The 24825-nt window shown below is 41.2% G+C and overlaps 2 protein-coding genes across 2 annotated transcripts in view; one reads left to right on the top strand and one right to left on the bottom strand.

Moving 5' to 3' along the window:
- Lyrm4 (LYR motif containing 4) overlaps positions 1-24825 on the top strand; it is a 125019-nt gene that overhangs the window by 24137 nt on the left and 76057 nt on the right. Inside the window, exon 2 of the mRNA XM_055595191.1 lies at positions 3468-3588. Within this exon, the coding sequence (XP_055451166.1) occupies positions 3468-3588 (121 nt within the window). The remainder of the gene's footprint in view (positions 1-3467; positions 3589-24825) is intronic.
- Positions 9077-9912, bottom strand: LOC129667514 (60S ribosomal protein L7a-like). Its single transcript, XM_055595190.1, is given in 2 exon segments — positions 9077-9492; positions 9495-9912. Coding segments are annotated over 2 exon segments (795 nt in total). The 3' UTR covers positions 9077-9115.

Below are 24825 nucleotides of genomic sequence, written 5' to 3'. Positions count from 1 at the left end.
CTTAGGATTGAAAGATAATCACCTGGTTTCAGAGCCCAGCATTGCCATACACTCGATCAAACATCTCTGTGTCACAGTGTATGAGGATTGAATGAGAAAATGCGTATCAGGTGCGGTACACCTCATGCTTGGTACTGACTGTACTGTGGATTATTTATGCTTTGTTATCCATGTGGACTGTCACATGTGAGGAGCTTTGAGGATTAGAAAATACACATCTGAGCACATATCTGCCCCATTCACTGTCATCTGCTTTGAGTTCTTTCTCCTTTAAAAGTATTGTCTACTCTGACCTTGGAGTTGGGGGTTGACAGTAGATAGTTTAACATTGTCCTCTAGTTGTTAAATCTCAGTGAGTTTTGTCAGGTAAAGTTATACTCAACTCTGGGACATTCCCTTCCATTGTAACTTTAATCACCTAAGCAATTTGGTTTGTTCATCCTCAGTGTTCACATGTTATGTCCCTTTGCCTTATTCTGGGGTCTATTTTTTTCCCTTTGTATTTCTCACTAACTTACTTTGGCCTTAGTGTCCTGGGTACTGGTATTAAATTATACACCTCCTTACCCACCTAAAATCTGTGATTTTTTTTTTTTTTTTTAACATTACCAAAACTTAGTAGTCTCTATTCACTGAGATCACTGTCGATATTAAGGCCTGGTGTATTGTGAGACTTAATCCCCAGATGTAAACAGATGACCATGTCAAAAAGATTTATAACAGGGCTAGACTCAAAGATATGAAAGGATGAACCAGTAAGCTAGACAATAGCAAGATTTAAGAACCTCTCCCCTTGAGAAGAAGTCGGGGCAGGAACTCAAGCAGCTAGTCATGTCACATCCACAGTCAAGAGCAAAGAGAACACACATATCTTTACTTTCTTGCAGCCAGCTAACTTTGTTCTCTCTTAAACAACTGAGGACCCAGCCCGTGAAACAGTGCTATCCATATTCAGGGTGGATCTTTCCACCTCAATTAACAATCAAGACAATCTCCTATAGACATATCCACAGACTGGCCTCATACAGATAACTTTTCAGTAAGAGCCCCTGCCTGGGTGACTTTAAGTTGTGCCAAGTTGACATTTTAAACTACCCAGTTCTGAGGCAGTTGGAGGTTGGTGGGAGTTTGGTGGGAGTTGGAGTTTGCCCCAAGGAGACCAGTTAAAAGAGTTGAGCTGTTTTGGCCCTGGGATGTTTGACTTGGAATTGGAGAGAAACAAGAAGAAAGGTGTGTTCATGGGATGGATAAGCAGATCGTCTACAGTTTGGATGCTGATGAAGAATAAAAAATAAGAGACTTTACATTAGCTGCTCAGGTCTTTCTTTGGATCCTAACATAGATGTGGGCGTTTAAGTGCTGGAGGCCAAGATTATGCCTTGCATCTTTTTAACACACAGCTCTTTGCACAGTGTGCAAGCATTATGTGCCATATGAGTTTTATAGATAACTTTCAGCATCCTTTGAGGCTCGCCTTTTCACCTGTGTATGGGCTGGCTGACCTTTTCGTTATAGCACTGGCACATTTTTTTTTTAAATATTCTTAGAGATACAGGCAAGAGGCTGAGAATCATCAGAATATGTTTAATGGTAAATGTTTACCTTCAGTAGCCAGAAGTAAATAAATGAAAAGGAGTGAATTTTTTAAAAAAAAAATAACTGGTGGTTAGTCCTCGTACAATGTGACAGATTATCTAGATTATGTTGATCTTCTCAAAACCGACCATCTAAAGCATATTTACATAACTGGGAAAGGAATTACTTGTGCAAAAGCATCTTTGTGGTTCTGAGCCAGTGAAGTGTTTTCTTTTAGAGCCAATAACACACCATGACAAAGGAACAAAAAACAGAAGGGTACCATTGGTAGTATTGTCATGTCAAAGTATGTCTAGAAGTTGAACTGAGATTTTTTACATTGTATGTGTTTGTGTGTGTGTGTGTGTGTGTGTGTGTGTGTGTGTGTGTGTGTGTGTTTGGTATTGGGGAGAGTGACACACAAATTCTACAGTGCATTTATGGAGGTCAGATGCCAACATTGTGGAACTGGTTCTCTTTCCACTTTTTTGTGGATTCCATGGATCAAACTCAGATCACCAGGCTTGAGCAGGAAATACCTTTACCCACTGAGCCATCTCACCATCTGGCTTTTGGCATCTTTAATTCTGAAGTATATAGCCAAATTTCCTTAGGCAAGGGTTTTAGGAAGCTGAGGATATTAAAAAAGTGTAGAGCCAAATATTCTGAACTCGACCGTGAGTTCAGTTGGTATAAATTGTAAAGCACCTTAAGCAACTCTCTGATTTTCTTAAACTTTGAAAAACTTCACATTTATTTCCATTCTGTGCAGTGCTTCTTTTCTTTCAGGTATTCTGAACCAGTTACCTGTTCTTAAAAAAAATAAAAATAAAAATCAGGCTATTGATGGCTACTCTAAGTTGTGGCATTCCTGCAAAAGCTTGTGCTAAATCCTAAATGAAGAATTAAAGCAGTGGTTGAGGGTGCAGGCAGAGCTCAGTACTCAGGCACATGCCTGGCCTGGTTTAGAGCACAGACACAAGAAAAACATGAGCCCTGGAGATCAGTTCTTGGTATGGAACCAGTTTGTGGATGAATTAAATATTAGAATTAAGCCAGGTGGTGATGGTACATGCCTTTAACCCCAGCACACTCAGGAGGCAGCAGAAGACAGACCTCTGAGTTCAAGGCCAGCTGGTTTACAGAGAAAGGACAGGACAGCCAGGGCTACACAGAGAAACCCTGTCTTGAAAAAAGGAAACCAAAAAAAGAAGGAAGAAAGAAAAAGAGAAACTATATGTTAGAATTAAGCAAGGAATTGTGATGCATGCTTATAATACCAACATTCCTGAGGCCAAGGCAGGAGAGTTGTAAGCTACAGACCAGCCTGGCCTACATGACAAGACCCTGTCTCTAAAAAAGTAGAATTAAAACATTTTGTACCTTTTCTATTTCTATTAACATAAATAGGAAAGTGCTTTGGAGGAGAAGTTGGTGTGATGAAGAACAGACACTGTGTCATAAAAAGTACACCCGACATGTCGGGGGCCTGCTTACCCAGCTGTCATCTAATGGGCAGGTGATCACTGTCCTTGCAGATGCATATGAAAAGCATCACTTGTCCTTGGAATTCGTGGTTTGTCTCTGCACAGTGAAGGTTCAGTCGTCCATGCTAATGGAGGGAAACCAGCATGCATAACTCTAAAGAGCCAGTGATCTAAGGAGCATTCCAGCAGCAGTTTGCCCTTTATCTGTGCCCTGTTTGGGACAGACTTATTTTCCTAAATCTGCTTGCTTAGCCATCCTTGAATAGACAAGCAGAGATCAAACTGGGCTACCTGTAGGAGAATATTCAACTGTTAATTCTAAGGGGGAATTTTTTTTTTTAATTTATTTAAAAGCAGAATCTTTTACCTGCTGACATCTTTTCTCTTTTTCTCTGAATTCATTAGAATGTATGCTGTCAGGAGAATAAGAGATGCCTTCCGAGAAAATCAGAATGTAAAAGACCCTGTAGAAATTCAAAACCTGGTGAATAAAGCCAAAAGAGACCTTGAAATAATCCGCAGACAGGTAAGATGGCTTGGTGACAGACTGCTTTTCATTAATCGTCTTCAGCTTTTGACATTTCCTCCTTGATTGCACTTCACTGCTTTGGTGTTTGTGATTTGCACCACAGGATGGTGAGGCACTGTCCTCTTTCCTAATGCAGACATACAAAGATGAACTGTCCTCCTGCCAGATTCAAGGATATCCTACAGGAAAATACCAGCTTTCCAGAACTTCCAGGGCATGGTTCTTCTAGGAAACCAGGCTCTGGGATGTTACTGAAGTTGAGGCTTTCAGTGTGAGAAACTCTGGGAGAAAAAAACTGCTTTTAAACCAAGTGTTTTTAGGATGTACTGTACATGGCTAGGTGGCATATATCAGAGCATAAGTACATCCTCCTTTGTCATATTTGTCATCAGAATCTAAGATGAAGAGAATGGGTTTGCATGCGTTATGTTACCATCTGAAAGGTGTTTTGTGGGTATAGGGTACAGGGCACATCTGCTTACATTCTGACCTACAGTAGACCTGAGAGGTGTTTCTGGTTTCATTCTGCATCGATTCCAGGGGTTACCCTGAGTCAGACATGTTTTTCTGGATCTTTGCAAGGCGAGCCTAGCATACATGCAGCATGGTCTCCTGGCTAGTGTGTTGTATAAAATGTCCATCTTCTGAAGCAATTGAAGTTCCAGAGACTAATGTAGTCTTCTATTGATTGGCTTTCTGCCCTAAACTTCCCATTTCACTTTTCCTCAATTTGGCACAGCTCCATTTCTGTTTTTATCTGTTTTCACCCTTATAGCAAATTTGTTTGTGAACTGTGGAGTGTGAACATTTCCAAAGTTCTATTGTGTTCTAGGATGGGCTTTGTTGCTACCCCATTCCCCGAACCTCACCCCCACCTCCCGCCCCCTTAGGAGATGCCTGCTTGGCCTACATTTCATCAGATTCAGTCTTTCCCTGACTCTTTTCACAATTGTCCCAAAATAGAAGTTAAACAAGAATATGATGTTAAAAACAGAAATTTGCATTTTTTTGGCAAGATTAAGTCAGTTTCTATTGCCTACATAGTGGAGCACTCTCTTCCAGAGTAGCATCACACAGAGGATCCTCTGAGCTCTGCAGTTACCTAGTGAGAGATACCAGCTACATTGAGGCATGTCTTTGGAAATGATCATCAGCTAAGGCCAAAAAGGTAATAAGGTGACCAGGAAAAGGCCAATCTTCACATTTGCATATGCTTGAGAGCTGCACGTGCGTGAGTCACTTGGAAAGCTCAAGGCTGGTGGCACTTTCCAGTCTCCAGTGGGTGGGTCATTTCATGGGATCCTCTAGCAGTAGAACTTAGGAAAATAAGCAGCTTGAGTCTGTGTATTACATAGATACACAAGGATTTGGTTCTTTGGTACTTTCTCTGTGTTGAAGCAAATATGATCAGAATACAAACTATTGGAAAGGAAGCCTGTAAGGAATCTCTGCCATCATCTCTCATGTCATGTTTGACTGTCTGTGTTAACCTCTCACTTTGAAATGCTGAAGCTACTCTCAAAGGATAAGCCAGAGTTGGGGCATGGCTTAGTGGTTGAACATTTGGCGTAAGGTGCACAAGGCCCTTAAAATTTGTCCTCAAAATTGCAAAGAGAAAACAAACCAAAAAATAAAAATACCATGCAGACTGTGGCCTTCAGCCAATATTTCCAGTGAGCATACACTGAAAAGAGGCTAGGACATCAGGAATGGACTGCAAGGTGGGGGTGCCCACCCCAAGACAGCCCACTGACTGCTGAGAGATGCACACTGCCTCCTTCCAAGACCAGGGTTTCCATAGTAAACGAGTAGAGACACATGTTCCCAAGGCAGAGACCTAAGGCAGCACTCCCACTGAACTAGAAAACCTAGAAGTCAGTTATTTCTGAGTAACCAGCTAATTTCTATTTAATTTCCTTTTCTGTCAAATCCTCTAAATCCAAGTGCCACATTTACCATAGTAGAGCCTTTGCTGAGCCAGCTTGCTACAGGCAGACATAAGCTGGTCTTAGAACAAAGGCCTAAAGGAAAGAAGAGACTAGATTGTCACTAGTCATCTTCTGCACTGGCCACGGTTATTTCCATCTCATTTGCCTCATTGTGTCCTCTGGGTTTTCTTCACACACTAACATGATCTTTTTCCAGAGAAAGATCAGATTGAGTCACTGTCCTGTTGAACTCCCCACCCCACCCCCAGAGACATCAAAGAAGCATCTTGACAATAAAACCTGAAATTCTCATCAGATCCTCAGAAGCCCTCACTGTTCTCATTCCCCTTACTCACCACACTGTTCCCATTGCTGGCCCTGAAACAAAGCCAACCTTCATGCCCCTTCTTCCCAGAGGAATCCAGCCACACTGCCAAGATGTGTTTTTCCTTTGTGGCTACCTGCTTCTTATTCCTCAGAGCACTTATCAATACCTAAAATACTAGTACTCAGTCTTTTCTGTTTGATCCCAACCCCCTTGAGGACAGGATCTGACCTGTGTCATAGGCTCTGATTCCATAAGAACCTATCTGCATTAAGTCCAGACCTGACCTCCCAGGCATACAACTTGAGCAAGATACTTAACTCCTCAGTGCCTAGTGGAATAATACAAGTGACAATACTAGAGTTGTGATAAGCATCAAACTAGGTAATATATGAAAAGCTCCAGAAATGATAATAGCATATGGGAAGAATTTGCCATTCCTATCTACCATGTAAAGAACAGTCTCACATAGAACTAACTCCCAATGTTTGTTAACTAAATGCAGATGTTCAGTTTGTCCCAAGATCACCTCAGGCAAAGGATCTGTGCTACCAAAATTGTGGTGTTTTCAACTCAGACCACAAGACACCTAGAACTTTCTTTTAGAAACCTTGAATTGTGAAAGAATGGGGGAGATCTCATGACAAGCTTGACCTATCACCCTCACGAACTGTGATCTCTTTCCTATCAAGCCTCCTCTTCTATGGGTATGGGTGGACCCCAGCTACCCACAGGTTGTATACCAGTTCAGCCATAATTTCTCCCAGTGCTTTGAACTAGAAGCCATGGACACCAGCTCAGCTACCAGGAACACTGATTCTAAAGACAACGGAAGACCAGCTGAATCCCCCCTATCTCATTTGATGTAACCTGCTACCCAGCCTGCTAGTCATCCTTATCAGGGCATTTCAATTATCCCTGATGCTATGAGGCCACCAAAAGTCCAGTATGATTTTGCAATTTTTAAAGAACTCTCTAAATAAAACCCAAGGTTCAGGAAAGCTGAATGCTTTTTCCAAGGCCAAAAGGCCAGGCATGAGCTCAGATCTCCTCATTCTGTAGCAAACTCAGAAGTTCAAGGACATTATTAGCTCTTGAGTCAGTAGAAACTGGTTGATAAAAGTCATCCTGCCTTTTTGTTCCCAAAACGATAACAACATGACTTACCTAGCTCAGCCTCTCCTCCGGTCATTCTCTTTTCCTCCACATTCTTCCTATGCAGGGTATTAAGTCTTCCAGTGGCAACCCGAGGAATTCGAGGTGGCACCAGCACTTCTTAACGTTTGCAGGGCTGTAAGAATTATTCTCATTCCAACAAGAAGCAGTCTGTTTTCGTTAGTTTGTTTGTCTGTCTGTTTTTTTCATGATGAGCAAGTTAGCTTCCTGGTTCTTATCTATAATTATAGCCCGAAATGACATTCTTGGTCCAGCTTTCTCTCTGAAATTGCAGTCTGCTGTGCTAGTCTCAAGTCTCTTAGCTATATTTACTATATTGCATCTCAGAGCCAACAAATGCATTCTTCCACCTTCTGCTCAACCATCATTCTATATATTGGCTTCTCTCCCATAAGCAAGTTCTGGAGTAGTTCTCACTAAACCTGCCTTCCCTATTTGTTCTTCAGGTGGTATTAGAAAGGTTGGGTGAGATTTAGGGTATGGATCAGATAGAGCCAGACAGTGAAGGTAAACTGTAGATGGGCCTGGGTGAGTAGCCCACACGCAGTCTGGCAGCGAAGAATTGCCCAATATGAATTGGCCACAGTGTTTCCACCTCAGGCAAGGAGCAAGAAAGTCAACCACAATCTGCCTTGGGTCTCTTGCTGCTGAAGGCATTCCAGATTTCCTTCTGTAATTGCTCTCAGTTAATCATCCTCTGTATTGATAAGACTCATTTGGACACATGCATATGATCATGATTTCAGAAATTTCCAGCCATGTCCTAACTGATAATACCTCTGCTTGAAAGCTTGTGAAACTGATTCATCAAAAAAAATAAATAAATTATCCCATGAGTTCAGGAATGTGCACCTAAGTCCTAAGTACACTAATACCTCTACGTGAAAAGTAGTGAAAGCCAAGCCATCCATGGAAGGAAGCTTGAGATCCTTTGTACCTGTGTCATGCCAACAGGGGTCACTAGAGTGAAGTGACTCACTGGTTCTCATATAGCAAAAGTTGGTTAGGGTGCAGTGTTGGAGAGAGTGTATTTCACAGGCCTTTCACATAGTGTGGTGAACCAGGTGAGGCTATGATCTGGAGGAAAGGAAAATTGTTCTTTATTGAGATGTTTCTGGCCACTAGCTTCAACACACTGCTGAATTTAGCATTAAAATTGGTTGTTGTTGTTGTTGTTTTGTTTTATTTTTTTACTAAAATTGTTTTTGATAACTCTATCAAAGACAAGAGGTTTCTAAAATGTACATTGATAGAAAGACAGCAACCAGAAAAACAGATTTTCTTATCACCCAAGAAATATATTAGTGCTGTTGTATGCAGCTGCACAATAAGAAGGTGAAGTGATTACGTTTGGGTCCAGATGACATCAGGATTCCAGCATGATAACAATCTTGGCATCAGCTTTCTAACCATCATTACTTTCTTATCCAATGTTTCTTCTTAAACTTGCTTTCTTTAACTATGCAGCTCAGACAGTGAAAGGGTTAGAGTTACGAACCTGTGATAGAAGCTGTGAAGAGCAGACAGAATGTGCTACATTAAAGATACAGGGGGGTATTTTGGGATTTTGGTGAATCTATGCATATACATGACCAAGTGAAGTTTTTTTGGTGTTTCTTGGTGTGCACTTAATTATTTCTATAGGCTGCTAAAGAAAATTAAGGTGCTCAATTTATAAGTATTTTTGAGTAGTAATAGTAGATAAATTTCAAACTGTACTTCCTCTTACTTTCTTTGCTGTTCTGTTGCTGTTTCTAAATGACCATTCAAGGTAAATATTCTAGGAGTACTGAATGTACTACTGGTGACCTCTATTTTTGTCTGACACTACAGTGTCTGTACCAGCAACCCAGGGAGTGATGAAATCTATCGCATAAGTCCCATCCCTACAAAATACCTGTGAAAATGGAGGATTATTTTAGGTTCTGAAGGGGAAAAGATGATGTACCCTGTATCTTTCACACGCATACATTTAGCTGAAGTACCATTGAGTATTTGGATCAAAAACATACTTAGCTCTGGTTTTGGTGGACTAAAGGAAGGTTGTTTTTTTTTTTTAATTATATTTATGTACAGAAAACTCAGCAGTGTACATTTAACCCAGTTTATTGGCTAGTTCTTTAGCCTTTGCCTTTTCCAGCTTCGCAATGCGAGCCACAGATTTAGGACCCAGGACGTTGCCTCCCCAGTGGCGGTGGATCTCACCATATCTGTCGTTGTAATTGGTCCTGATGGCCTCCACCAGCTTAGCCAGAGCACCCTTATCTTCCGAGTTAACCTGTGTGAAAGCAACAGTGGTGCAGGTCTTCCTGTGAACCAGCCGTCCCAGCCTGGCCTTTCCCTTGATGATGCAGTAGGGGACGCCCATCTTTCGACACAGGGCAGGTAGGAAAACCACCAGCTCAATGGGGTCTACATCATGGGCAATGACCACCAGCTGAGCCTTCTTGTTCTCCACCAAGGTAGTGACTTATTGACCCCTGCTCGAAGGACAGGTGGTCTCTTAGTTGGGACATCTCCTTTCCCAGCAGCTTTCTTCTCAGCACGGGCCATTAGCCTCTGCTTCTTCTGCTTTGTCTCTGGCCTGTACTTGTGGGCAAGCTTAAGCAGTTGGGTAGCTGTTTGCCGGTCCAGGGCCTGGGTGAACTGGTTAATGGCAGGAGGTACTTTGAGCCACTTATAGAGGATGGCCCTTTGCCGCTGCAGCCTAACGTAGCAGGGCCATTTGAGGAAGCGCGTGAGATCTCTTTTGGGCTGGATATCCTGCCCAATGCTGAAGTTCTTGGGCCTTTTCTCAAACAAAGGATTGACCACCTTTTTGGCCTCCTGTTTCTTCATGACGGCTGGGGCCAGGGCCACCTTCTTCCCCTTGGCCTTCTTTCCTTTTGGCATCTTGCTGGGATAGAGAAGAGAGAAACGATTTTTTTTTTTTTTTAATGAATTATGGTTTATTCACTTTGTATCCCCCCTGTAGCTCCCTCCCTCCTCCCCTCCCAACCTCACCCTCTCTTCCTCTTCCCTACCTGTACCCTCCCCCAATCCACTGATAAGGGAGATCCTCCTCCCCTTCCCTCTGATCCTAGTCTATTAGGTCTCATCAGGTGGCTGCATTGTCTTCCTTTGCGGCATGGTAAGGCTGCCCCCCCTCAGGCGGAGGTGATCAAAGAACAGGCCAATCAGTTCCTGTCAGAGACAGTCCCTGTCCCCATTACTTTGGAACCCATCTGGACACGGAACTGCCATGGGCTACCTCTGTGCAGGGGTTCTAGGACATCTCCATGAGTGGTCCTTGGCTGGAGTATCAGTCTCAGAAAAGACCCCTGTGCCCAAATTCTTTGGATCTGTTGCTCTCCTTGTGGAGCTCCTGTCCTCTCCAAGTCTTACTATCTCCCACTTCTTTCATAAGATTCCCTGTACTCTGCCCAAAGGTTGCCCATAAGTCTCAGCATCTGCCTCAATACCCTGCAGGGCAGAGCCTTTCAGAAACCCTCTGTTGTAGACTCCTGTCCAGGTCCCTGTTTTCTTCCTCATCCGATGTCCATCCTTTTTACCTTTCTGAATGGGGATTGAGTACCTTAGCCAGAGTCCTCCTTCTTGATTAGCTTCCTTACGTGTACAAATTTTAGTATGTTTATCCTATAGTATATGTCTAATATCCACTTATGAATGAGTATATACCCTATGAGTCTTTCTGCTTCTGAGATCCCTCACTCAGGATGATCTTTTCCAGTTCCCAACATTTACCTGCAAATTTCATGATTTCCTTGTTTTTTATTGCTGAGTAATATTCCATTGTGTATTTGTACCACAATTTCTTTATCCATTCCTCAACTGAGGGGCATCTGGGCTATTTCCAGCTTCTGGCTATTACAAATAAAGCTCCTACAAACATGGTTGAGCAAATGTCCTTGAATACTTGAGCATCTTTTAGATATATGCCTAGGAAGTGTTATAGCTGGATCTTGAGTAGCACCATTCCTAATTGTCTGAGAAAGCGCCAGATTGATTTCTTAAGTGGTTGTACAAGTTTACATTCCCACCAGCAATGGAGGAGTGTTCCCCTTTCTCCACGTCCTCTCCAGCATGTGTTGTCACTTGAGTTTTTGATCTTAGCCATTCTGATGGGTGTAAGGTGAAATCTCAGGGTCGTTGTGATTTGCATTTCCATGATGACTAAGGACGTTGAACATTTTTTTAGGTGTTTCTCTGCCATTCAATATTCCTCTATTAAGAATTCTCTGTTTAGCTTTGTACCCCATTTTTAATTGGATTACTTGATTTGTTGCTGTTTAACTTCTTTAGTGCTTTATATATACTGGATATTAGCCCTCTGTCAGATATAGGGTTGGTGAAGATCCTTACCCAGTCTGTAGGCTGTCGTTTTGTTTTGACGACAGTGACCTTTGCTTTATAGAAGCTTTTCAGTTTCATGAGGTCCCATTTATTGATTGTTGCTCTTAGAGCCTGTGCTGTTGGTGTTCTATTCAGGAAGAAGGAAGGTTGATTTTCACATTAAGGATATTTGTAACATACTGAAAGAATTTTACACTGTCTACAAAAGTCAAAAGGTAGAAGCAACACAAATGTCTATTGACAAATGGATATATCTGTGGCCTGTACTTAAAGCAGAATGGAAGTTATCCCTGCTAAACGTAGTACACCTTGAGGGTAGGATGTTTAGTGAAATGAAGATGACGTGAAAGCATAGCTGCTGCATGATTACATACATGTGGTACTAATCAGAGTCACAGAAGTAGAAATAGAACAATGGTTGCCACAAGCCCAAAGCGAAGATGTGAAAAGGTACACAGTTTTCATTTCAGAAGGGACAATATTTTAGAGATTTTATTTTAGTGGGGGTCCGATGCGACAGGATTTCTCTGTATAGCTTTGGCTGTCCTGGACTTGCTTTGTAGACCATGCTGGCCTCCAACTCAGCGATCTACCTGCCTCTGCCTCTCCAAGCGCTGGGATTATAGGCATGCAGCCCTGTGCCTAGCTTATTTTAGAAATCTTACTAACAAAAATCTAAATATAGTTAACACTGTTAAACTATATGTCTGAAAATGATTAAACTGATAAAGTTTATGTTAGGTGTTTTTCACAATTAAAAAGACACCCCCAAAGTAATTATAGATAGCCATTTAATTTTAATTGGAAAGAGTAAAACTAAATGCTTTATGTACGTGTATTTGAGAGAGGAGGCTGAAATCATTTGAAGCATGAGCAAGTGAATTATATCAATGAGCTTTCAGTTTGCTTGTTGGGAAAAGATGGAACAATTATACTCCAATTTCTAAAGCTACTTCCAGTGCTCAGCTCCCATGATTCTCATAAACATCTGTCCCCTCTTTCTCTGCAGAAACCACTGATACATTTTCAAGTAAACGTATCTGTGCTGAGATCTTGCTGATCATAATTCACAAATTATGATTAATTCTGCTGAGTTTAGGCGGTAGATGAGCCAAGTTGTACACCAGTGTTTATTCATCATAAATTTCAAAATCTTGTCTTGGCATAATGCTTCTGCTACGAGGAAACTGAATTATTTCTCTCGTGTTGCTAGTACCTCTGCTGTTAACCTTATTTTATTCCTGAGAAGAATCTTAGTAGGACTGGAGCAAATATGACCAGACTTGTTTCTTGCCAGCAAGTCAAACTGTAGTTAAAGAACAATATAACTTGCAGGAAAGAGAAAGATTAAAATGTTTTCCCAAGGCCCTCCTAAATGGCAGTACTGGTTTCATCTTGGTTTTCCCCTTCCCTGTACCATAGCTGGCTTCTCAACTATATTTAACACATCTGTCATTTCAGTCGAAAGCATTATGTATTTTCCAATTCCATATAATACTGTCTTTTCCTTCCATGCTTATTGAACACCATCACTGTGCCACATAATTGATAAGCTCTTTGGAAATACTCTTGACTTGAAATGGATTATGAGGTACATAAGAACCTTGTTGAAGCTCTTTTTTATTGGGGTTCTTCTCATATCTAGACCTTTTTAATTCCCTCATTTAATAGAACAGAAACAGTTTAAAATCCTATCCTGAGGGATCAAGAAATAGCTTTGTATTAAGAGCATTGAGTGCTCTTACAAAAGGCCCAGGTTCCATTTGCAGCATCTCCATGGAGGTTCAAAACATCTGTAACTTCAGTGCCAGGGAAGCTAAGAGAGCCCTCTCCTAGCCCATGTGGGCGCCAGGCATGCACCTGGTACAGACATAAATGCAGGGAAAACATCCATACACATAAAATAAATATTAATCTATTTTTTTAATCCTATCCTGGCAACACTTTCTGCTATGCCTAGATAGATCAACTGAGATTAGCTCCAAAGATCGATCTTCGCTTAAGAAGTGATAATAAAGCAGTCAGCAGCAGAGGAGATGGCCATACTCTGTCTTGAACTTCAATAAAAAGCCTCACAAATGCAACATGAATTTATATAGGTTGAGTGGAATTGCACCCAAAGTGAACCCTGAATCTTTTGGGTAGATTGAGCTTTTTGGTATGAATGAAGTATTCTTCAGTCCCCTGTTGGCATTTAAGAAAACAGCAGTGAGAGGGGCTGTTAGTTTTATAGCTTGGCCTATATAGAACATTCCTTTTTTTTTTTTTTCCTGTTTGTTCAATATATAGCTGCTCTGAAGCCATAAAAAGATCTCTTCAGTGAGAGTTTAGACTAATTTCCTCCTCCCTGCTTTTTGTAGGAGTTTCCAGTTAGCCCGAAGTCTGAGGCAACAGTCTTTCCAGTCAGCACTCCTGTAAAGGACATTCTTCTCATCTGCTTGCAGGCTGCCTGTGTGCTAGAGTCCTCCAAAATGGACATGCATAAAACATGGTTCCCTTTCCTGACTAGAGTAACCTGCTTTCTTCTAGTAGTTCTTTAGCATGTTCCATACTGAGAGAGCTCTATATGGATGAATGTGATGGTGTGTGTCAAGACAACTTGAACAGGGATTTCACAGGGGAGTTTTTCATAATGCTGTCCATCCACTTGTCACACACATAGTCACCAGAGTCAGGGTTCCTGCTGTTCCATGGTCTTTGAAAAGATAGCAGTCAGTGGTGAGTACAGCAGACTCATAGACAAGAATCTCAGTGGAGACAGTACTTCAGAATCTGAGACAAATTGCCTGTTTACCACTGTGCTGTGTCCATAAAGCAGCATGGTCATGTTGAAAGAAAAAGAAGGTGACGATTGTGGTTGTGGTGTGTCTGAGATGCTTCCTCTATGCAAGGAGACCACCCAGAGCTCTTGGAGTACATTATCTTGTTTCTTATAATGATAGCCTTATGAGACATAGTTACCCTTACATCTAAGAGAGGAAAGGTGACTTTTTAGGAAAAAGGTACTGACACATTCATACCATTCTCACTTTAAGACAGCTCTCAGGTAGACTCACACTTTGGATGGCTATGTCTTAACAGAAAGCCAACAGGCTCTGTGAAGATGAGAGTTGGTATGTGATTTTTTCCTTTTCCTAAGTGTTCATTTAGAATCACATTGAAAGGTAGCAGTTACTCTCTGCAGCTCCCAGTTTGATTTCTATAGGTCAGGCTTCCTTGTCCTCCACCCCACCCTCGCCCCCAGGACAGGGTTTCTCTGTGTGGCCTTGGCTGTCCTGGACTAACTTTGTAGACCAGGCTGGCCTCGAACTCACAGTGATCCACTTGCTTGCCTCTGCCTCCCAGAGTGCTAGGAGTACAGGCATGTGCCACTGTGTCCTGCTTCCATGTCCTTTCTTTAAAAACTACCTTCAAAATAAAATATGAAAACCACATTCGGAACATGTTAAAGTTCAGCCATTTTATTTAAGAAGCATTTGCTGGTATTCCCTCAACAGATCTGAGGTTGCAGCTCCAACTGTGCTCTTCTTAACAAGTGATGGCTGAAGTGGCATTCACTGGGGCACCATTCATGCCTCTCTGTTTGGCTTGTCCTTTCACAGAGTGAAATCAAAGATGAAGCCAGCCATGTTATGAAGCATGAGGACTAAGAGACGGTGTTGCATCTTTTAGGGAGGGCAAAGAAGGCCTTTCCTCTTGTTTGTTATGGGTTTGTGGTTTTCTCTGGCATCCTCCATAGTGGCAGGGAAATGATAACCTCTGTTCTGGTGCAAGAGATACTTACTTCCTGAGCCCAGCCGAGCCCAGGTGGAATTTCTGTTGGGTGGCAGATGTTTTACCTGTGTACCTATGAAGCATAGTTTCCTGGGGATTGTTAGAAAAGTGTTTATCATCTCATTCTCAGTCACGTTTCGAGGTTTTATTTTGTTTGTTGTTCTGTTTTTTGTTTGTTTGTTTGTTTGGTTGGTTGGTTTGGGGGTTGTTTCTTTGTTTTGGTTTGTTTGTTTGGTTTGTTTTACTTTCCCTGAGATATAATAGGAGTGGTGTAAGAGAAGAAACATGTTTGAGCAAGATACACCTCAGTAGAAACACTTAGTAGCTCTCCTTCCTTGGTAATTGTATTTCATCTCTTTTAAAAATGTTCATATTTCAAGTTTCTGGTTTTGTTTTTGTTTTTGTTTTACTGAAGACAAAGGAACAAATCATCAGTTTTTCTTTTACAATGCTGGGCATAGAACCAAGAACCTCATATACCTGATGAAACTGCTCTACCACTGTTCTGTACTGCCTAGCTCTGTTAGGTTAAGTTAATGTAGTTTTACACTGGGTATGTTTTTGAAATATTAGGCTCTAGGTCACAAGCTGAGTAAGGCTGTCATCTCAAGGGTCAGTTAATTACAAATCATAAAATATCTCTAAAACTTCTCTGATATACCATAATGATCTTCATTTTCTCAAGTTATATTACGATGAAAATAAATATGTATTTAGGTATTTTCCTTTTTTTTCCAGTTAGACCTAGCCTATAAAAAATAACTAAGTTCTTGGGGAAAAAAACTGCATTTTTTTTTCATAAATCATGTGCATCTAACAACCGAAGTTGAGCAGCCACTTCGAGTGCATTGAAGAATTGCTTCCACAGATGTAGACCAACCACAACAGCTCTGTGGTTCCTGCCACCTGCCCTCCTACACCAGTGTCCTGTGTGGTACAAAAAGGTTCTCCATGGGCCTCACACTTACTTTATATTTGACATTTTGTGATATTAAAAATAAGTGATAATGCTTGTTCAATCCCCAAAACATAAGACATCCTGTGAATGGTGAATGCTATGTTTTAGTGAAGATAGACTGCAACACTGCTACCACCATTACTGACTGTCTAGCCCTCGTAGGTGGTAAGTACATGATGACATTGTGTGTATGTGAAGGAGTAGCTGGGTTAGGTAATGCCACCTTATGTATTGTGGGCCTCTCACCTTCATCTAAATGTGCTGAGAAAGACCTTTGGCTCCTCTTCTTAGTGAGCTTCCTGTCCTGGAAGTCAACAGAAGGACTGGAGTGGGGATAAAGCAAAAATAGACTTTGAGCAAGGTCTGTCAACAGAGCTGAACTCAAGGGGGTTTGCTTGTTTATTTTTAAATAACCATGAGCTGTATTTGCAGTTTGTAGATGCACTTGAAGTAGCCAATGCTACTTTGGAAAACTACTCTTGAATGAAGTAATTCTTCTATAAAAAGCAAAATGAAAAAGACAGTTTGCTAGGTCATATAGCATGGCCCTCCCAGTAACCACATCTCCCTTAGGCAGCTTCTTGGGGTACCATACAAAGCTTACATTCTTTCTGTTTGTACTTTAGAAGATTGGGAATGGTGCAATCGCCCTGCCTGTGATAAGTAGAATATCTAAAGCAAGTCCAGGAGCCAAGTACTACTTACTGAATTTCCCTCTCAGTTTGTTATGCCAGGTTCACGGGACCCTCAGAGACCACCAGGAGACGACTCGATGCAATTGCAAGAGAGCTTTATTACGAGAGCAATCGAACTCGGGACCCAAGTCTCACTGGCGCAGCAGTAGAGAAGTGGGACCCCGAGCTCTGAGTGAACAGGATGTTTAAAGGGAAAGTCTGTGAACCAGGGGTTTCCATGGCAGCAAGCAGGGGGGCACAAGCCTTGGCATTACAGAATTGGGTGAAGTTTAGCAGGGTGGAGTGACCTTTTCTGAGGCACATAATCACAATGGCTAAGGCATATAATCACAATGGCTATTTTTCTAAACCATATCTGAAACATTGGGGAGAATTTTCCCACCCAATTCTCAACCGATTCCCATTGATTATTGCCAGGGAGTTTGTCTCTATTTTCTATGAAGCATTTATTCTGTTATATTTCCTAGAGGCTGTTGCTAGGAGAGTTAACTTTGTTTTCTGCCAGGTGTACATTCTGTGATATTTCCTGGTACCTGAATTCAGTTCCCAGTCAAGATCTTTATTTCAAAATGGAGTTAAATTCAGGCTATCTTAAGCTCTTCAAGTTCATGGCTCTGGAGCTCCATAGAGTACAGATAGTATAAACACAAACCAGTACACTGTAATTTACTTAGGGGAGGACACTATTTTGTGAATTCGCTTTCTGGGAAGTGGTTACATGATATTTAGGAAAAACTACCAAGCTGTACTCTTAGACTAGGGCACTTTATTGTATGAAAGTTTAAAATGTGCCACTAAAGTAGAGACTGCTCCCTCACATTCTCACTCCGACACACATAATGTGTGGGTTTTGATCCCCTAATCATAACTTAGCAGCTCTGATAGCCGGCATCCCACACAATCAGCATTATGTCTCAGGTAGATAAAAAACAACCCCAGCCAGGTGTGGTGGTACACACCTTTAATCTTAGCACTCAGAAGGCAGAAGCAGGCAGATCTCTGTGAGTTTGAGGCCAACCTGGTCTACAAATCCAGTCCACGACAGCCAGGGCTCTGTTACAGAGAAGCCCTGTCTCAAAAAACCAAAAACCAAACCAAACCAAAATAAAACCTATCCAGTGTGTCTTCTTGAAACTTCAAAAAAATATTTATTTTATGTGTATGAGTGTTTTGCCTGGATGTTTATACATGGAAATGCAAGAAGATACACAAAGTAATGCTCTTGCTAGGTGCTTTCTTTACACAGATTTGTTTTTTTAAATATCAAATTTACCAAGAAAATAGAAGCAGAAGCCAAATGAGAGCCCTTAAAGTTGAATTCTGGTTGTGACTGTTCACTGACAACAGCGATAGGGGGCTTATCTCTGCCCGGTATGCCAGTCTTACAGGCCTTGAGCATTTTACCTGTGGTGCCCTGTCCTGTAGTTCTCACTTTTTTCAAGCAAGCAAACAGGTTTGGGAATTATCTCAGAGAGGACGAACATTAGGCAGTGTACCAGCAAAGATCAAGACCAAGGTTTAACCTGAGCTTCTGTCACCATTCCACACAGAGTGCCTCAAGGTAGAATACTTCAATTGCTTTAAGGGTTTTGTTGTTGTGCTGTGCTGGAACTGTACATGATGGGCAAACTCTCAAGCGCTAATGTATACATCGGAACTTTTAATTGCATTTTAATAAAACTGCATACAAGCATAAGCTCCAGTATACTTAAATAACCTTGGGTAAATAAGTCCTTAACACTAAGAGTCATGCTCAGAGGGGAGCACCCAAAGCCCCAGGACTTTTTACTGTTCCTTCTGTATGCCCTTGTTCTTTCGGAGGACACAGAGAAATGAGATTCGCCCACTTCAGCCCTTGGAGTGCTCCAAAGGTCACTACCAGTTGTATCAGAAACATGATTCTCTCTGGAGCAACCGACCAACTAAAGAAGTAAAGCAGGTGAAATCCACAACTGAGCAAAATGCTACAGAGGGGATGGCATCTGACCAGTTACACGACCCATTTAGAGTAAATTCGAGTCCTGGTTTCTAGAGGACTAGGCAGTGGTTACCTCTCCTTGATAGTAGGACAACCCTCTAAAACCTCTGGATCCCCAGACTAAACCTTTGTTTCTATGCTGTTTTTGTCCTGTTATGCTTACAGTGATTCAGACTCTGTGAAGTTTTAGAGATTACAAAATTGAACTGAAAAAGTGCTATGCTTCCATGTAGTCGGGTGGAGCACACCAGACTGAGCACTTGTTACACAGTGCTGAGTCAGCTCAAATTCCTGTTGATAGCAGTTGAAGTCTCAAACATGTTCCAAGTCCTGGAGAACCTAAACATGTCTTTCCAAACAGGAAAGAACTTGATTGTCTCCCATGCACTTGCACTCCCAGGACCTGCTAGGCATGTGGGACTAGGCATATTTGACTGTCTACTTACTCCTGTTTTTTTCATGACAGAAACAAAAAGCTAACTGAAGACTAGCACATTCTATATCAAGTGCCTCCTCTCCTCAGATACTTTAGATCTCATATAAGTAGAATATTTTATTCTGCAACACTTTATGACATTGGGAAAAAAAACAAAACATAACATAATCTCCAGACAACCCTAGTACATTTCTCTAAGAAAAGAGAAAATAATTAATCCTAACCTCAAAGTATCTTACTCTAATATGCTGCAGGACACTTGACATTTAGCTTAACTTTCTATTTTATGCTGTCTTGGTGAGAAGACCAAGGCTATCTGGTCTTAAATGAGAACTTCAAGGACAGGACTCTTCATCTTGCACAGACAGATCTCAGCCTTGACGTTAGAGTCATCTGTGATACTGTGGCAAATCTTAATAACCCAGCCACTCTGGAGCAGTTGCATTTGAGTCTCTGAATTGGGACTGCAGCATTAGCATTTCTGAGGTACTCCAGGAAGTTTGGCGCTGCAACCACAGTTGGGAAACCACTATCCAGCACTAAGCCTACCAGGGACCCTGCCTGCCTGCATTTACCTTGTCAGATGCCTACTTTCCAGAGAACTAGGAAATGAGGAGGTTCCTTTCATGTGATACAATCTCTGATCTCCAGATCTGCAAACAAAACCTGATTCCAAGGTCACATTTATCCTCTTACACTTTTAGAGTAATTGTTTACATTTTAGAGTTTAAATAAACTCATTGTAACTAAAAATTCCCTGGGTGTCTGCTCAGTAGGATAGAATACACATTTCTTATGGCACTCTTTTGAACTTGGGATGATATTACAAGGTAGTGGGTTTTTTTAATTCTGTTTTTATTTATTTATTTTGTTCATATGTACCATAGCACACATGGAAACATCAGAGGACAATTTGAGAGGGTCACTTCTCTCTTTCTACCATGTAGGTCTTGGCATGTATTTTAGGATGCCCAGCTTGGTGGTGGTCACCTTTATATGCTTAACAATCTTGCCAACCTACAAGACAGTATTAACAGCCACATAGAGTAAATTTAATGTCAAGAGAATAATAGAGTCACATCTTCAAGAATGGAACATTCATCCTAAGTAGAGTTTAAGTTCTTTGGGACAGTATTCTTTTCTACATAGAAAATATAGTTTTTCCCTCCTCACCTCTGTAAAAGAACTGTGGTGTAAACCCTGGTAGCAGAATATTCAGTGTTCAGTATCTTCATCACATTTATCCAAGCCAGATTCTAAGTAAAGGATGAAATGAAGTGTTTTTAGTGTAGTCACAGTATTGTGCCTCTATCAATTAGAACATTCTTGCCACCTCCAGAAGAAACACCAAAACCCTAGGGATGACTCCCATTTCTACCCAGTCCATTCTCTAATAGCCCTAGCTTGCCATCATTCTGCATGTTCTCCCTGAGAGTTACGTATTCTGGATATTGCCTTCTCAGATTGCCTTCTCATGCTGTGATAAAGACCATGACCAATAGCAGCTTGTGGAGAAAAGGATTTATTTCAGGTTATAATTCCACGTCACAGTCCATCATCTAAGGAAGTCAGGAAGGAACCTGGAGGCGGAAGCAAAAACAGAGACCTTGCAGGAATGCTGTTTACTGGCTTGCACCCCATGGCCTGCTTAGCCTGCTGTCTTCCATATCTCAGGACTACCTATGCAGGGGTGGCACCACCCTTAGTGATCTGGGCCCTTGCATTGCAATCATCAATTAAGAAAATGTCCTACATATTTTCCTACAGATAGTCTGATGCAGACTTTTTCTCAGTTGAGGTTCCTTTTTACTGATAACTCCAACCTGTATCAGGTTGACAAAAAGTAGGAGGAAGAGGAAGGAACAGAAAGAAGGGAGAGGAAAAGGGAAGGAGAAAAGACAAGCAGGACATTACCTGGAGTTTGGGCTTGGGAATAGCTCCTTTCACATAATATATTTTCAGGGTCAATTCATATTGTAGCAAAGTTCAGTACTTCATTCACCTAGTTGCTGGACCATACTACACTGTAAATTTATTCACTCCTCAGTTATCAGTGAACAACTTGCTGTTTCCTTCTTTTTTTCTCTTAAACGTCTTTGTACAAGTTTATGAGAAGAAATTTCTAACTGTATTTATGCTCTCACTTCTCTTCAGCAAATACCTAGGAGTGGAATGGTCAGGACTTTACTTTGTGAAAAACTGCCACATTCTCTAGAGTGGCTATACCATGTGTATTGCCATGAGCAGTGAATAAGGGTTCCAATTTTGCCATGTTCTCTTAAGGATTTATTAATACCTATGGTTTATATTGTAGTCATCCTACTATGCATAAGTTGGCATGATGTATAGAATAATGTATACCTTTATTACATAAACATATGGAGTTGAAATAGGAAGTCGACTTTGAAACATCTAAGGAAGGCTAAGATAAGACTCAGGGTATGGCATAAACCTTGGGCCTGACCTTCTTGTCATCGATAAACTCTACTCTGTAATAAAAGCCCCTTGCTAACATAAAAATGCTTTTTTTTAATTCAATAAAGTATAATTGGACCAAGTTGAACTATTATATGACAGGGTCATTGTACCATCTGTTTCCACAGAATATTCATTTAATTTAGGTGATTATATTTATTTTTCTTTGTTATTGATTTATTATTTATTACAATTTACTCACTTTGTATCCCAGCTGTACCATCCTCCCTCATCTCCTCCTAGTCCCACCCTCCTTTCCTCTTCTCTGCCTATGCCCCTCTCCTAGACCACTGATGGGAGAGGCCCTCCTCCCCTACTCTCTGACCCTAGCCTATCAGGTCTCATCAGGACTGGCTGAATCCTCTTCCTCTGTGGCCTGGCAAGGCAAGGACATTTGCCCAACTATGTTCATAGCAGCTTTATCCATAATAGCCAGAATCTGGAAACAACCTATATGTCCTTCAACTGAGGAATGGATACAAAAATTGTGGTACATTTGTACAGTGGAGTACTATGCAGCAATTAAAAATCATGACATTTGCAGGCAAATGGATAGAACTAGAAAAGATCATCCTGAGTGAGGTAACCCAGAAGCAGAAAGACACACAGGGTATATACTCACTCATAAGTGGTTATTAGACATATAATATGGGATAAACATATTAAAATCTATAGTCCTAAAAAAGCTAAACAACAAGGAGGCCCCCAGGGAAGATGCTCAATCTTCATTCAGAAGGACAAACAGGATAGACATCGGAAGTGGGAGAAGACAGGGAACAGGACAGGAGCCTACCGTAGAGGACCTCTGAAAGACTCTACCCAGCAGGGTACCCAAGCATATGCTGAAACTCACAGCCCAACTCTGGGCAGAGCACACAGAGTTACAGTGCTTAAAAGAGAAAATGTGATTGGAAAATACCATGGGATGATTCAGCCTGCAGCTCTGGATGTGAGAACCCTGCTTTTCACTCTCTCATGGCCCTTCCCTACTACTGATGAAAGACAATGCTCTTCCAAGATAGATGGGACACTATGCCTTTTTATACACAGTGGGTGTCAGTCAGTGTGTACATACAGTGCTTCCCTATACAAATTCAACTGCCACCGTAAAGACATAGACCTCCTTACTGTTAATCCAATTCGATTTTGGATCTTATTTCTTCTGTCTAACTCTGATGTCATTGACTATCTCCTCTTTGGAACTTCATCTTTGGTTCTCTTTACTCAAATAATTTCCCTGTCTGCCCTGTCCTTAACCCCTACCATGTGCTGCTTTTCTCTGAGTATGTCTTCAGCTGAAGTTCTGATAGAGCTTCCTCTTGACTCCCTGCTTCTCTGAATATTCTCACTTGTAATGTGAGAGCATTGTTTCCTGGCAGCCTAATTTCTCTGCATTGGTGGTGACTAGATGTGTATTGATGGCATTACTCTCTAACTGCTGCTGCCACAGCACTTTGGGAAGCTCATCAATCTTGTGCTTTTTTAATTGACATCAATAATATGTTTGCATTTATCAATATTTCCTAATTACCAGGTTATAACAGTGGAATGTCTACAATAAATCATAGATACAGATAGCTTCAGACATGTGGGCTTTAGATTCCTGCCAATATCTGATGTGTTGTAAGGTGTTTTTCTGAGGAATATTTTGCATGTGAAAGAAGGAACTGTGCAGCAAGACAGAAAATAGAGCCCATATTGCCAAAGGACCATAAGTTAAAGAGCCAGTCATACCAATTTAAGTAGCTATTTCCTGAGGAGCACAGTGTATTCCATAAAGTTGGGTATCTTGTCCTGATGAATGCAAATGTAACTCCCCTGAGAGTGACCCACTGTGTGGAGGCTTCTGCTGAAAGAAGAAACAGGGCATGTTACAAGAGGAGGAAACTAAGCAAGCCTGTTTGCTTGAATGGCTTGCCCAGAGTCAGTAACTTCACAGGACTGGGGTTCAGATCGGGACCATCTGAGTAGATGTGATCCTCTAAGACAAACTTAACCAAAGCCCAGAGAGACCCCAGATATCAGAAAGATCAATCCGGGTCGCTGCTGAGGACATAAGGCTCAGTTTGCTTCTAATCAAGAATCCATATGGGAGTTGAGCATTGCGTTTTGTAGTCATGTCTCTTTAGTCCTTAACATGGAAGTCTTCCGTAAGTTTTGTTAAAATTCATGACATTGACACATTAAAATATTCTTCCATCGGAGTTTGTCAGGGTGTTCTCTAGCAGCATGCTTAGAATTATACCCTTGTCAAGAAACCTGCATGAGTAATAGGGTATCCTTCCCATTGTTTTATATCAGGAAACCTATAATGTCCTATTATTGCTTCATATTTAGTTTGTTAGAATGGATTTAACCAGATATGTCCATTAATTAGAGAGAAACGGGATTTTCTCTCTAATTAAGAAATAATTTACTTATTTCTTAATAAATAAAACCCCAACAGCTTTTTATCCATTGGTTTTCATTGTACATGCAATGGACCATGTCTGTGTTTATTCTTAAATTAATGGCTACAAAATGGTGGTTTTTCTCATTCTCTTATCACCAACTTCTGCGTAGCATAGTGGGACCGACTTCGAACAAGAGGAAGTCCTGCCTTATAATCAATTGCATTTATCAGCCTGTTTTACTCCTTGTTTGTGGTTGAACACACTCATGATCTGACCCAGTCTAAAGCCTAATCTTGGAGTTAGTGTTCCCTGTTCATTCAGAGAGGCCTGAGGGTCAGGCTTTGGCAGAAGGACTTCACTTCCCTGAGCTGCCCGAGATACCACTGAACCTGCTTGCAGCACTGTTCTCCCTTTCTAGCCCCTGTGCAAAAAAAAAAAAAAAAAACCTCCACACTGGGTTTATTAAAGCTATTTTTATCTAGCATAAGGTGAACATTTTTCATATGACTCAATTTTCTTTTGACTCACGTTTTTTAATGGTCTCCAGGATTTCATTTTTACCTTCCCATGATTTGTTTACTTTGTGCCTCAAATGTTGAATATTTACTTAGATTCTGGAGCTTTCTTCCAGTTATAGTATTGCCATAAATATTTTCGTGTGTGTCCCAAATAGCTTCTATAGGATAAATGTATGTCATTAAAAGGACCAGTCTGTGTGATAAACATGTTCTTTAGGTATATGA

This window comes from Psammomys obesus, unplaced genomic scaffold (genome assembly GCF_907164565.1).
Source record: "Psammomys obesus unplaced genomic scaffold, mPsaObe1.curated_primary_1811, whole genome shotgun sequence".
NCBI lineage: Eukaryota > Metazoa > Chordata > Mammalia > Rodentia > Muridae > Psammomys > Psammomys obesus.
Note: the sequence above shows the minus strand (reverse complement) of the source record. Positions and strands in the feature narration are given on the sequence as shown.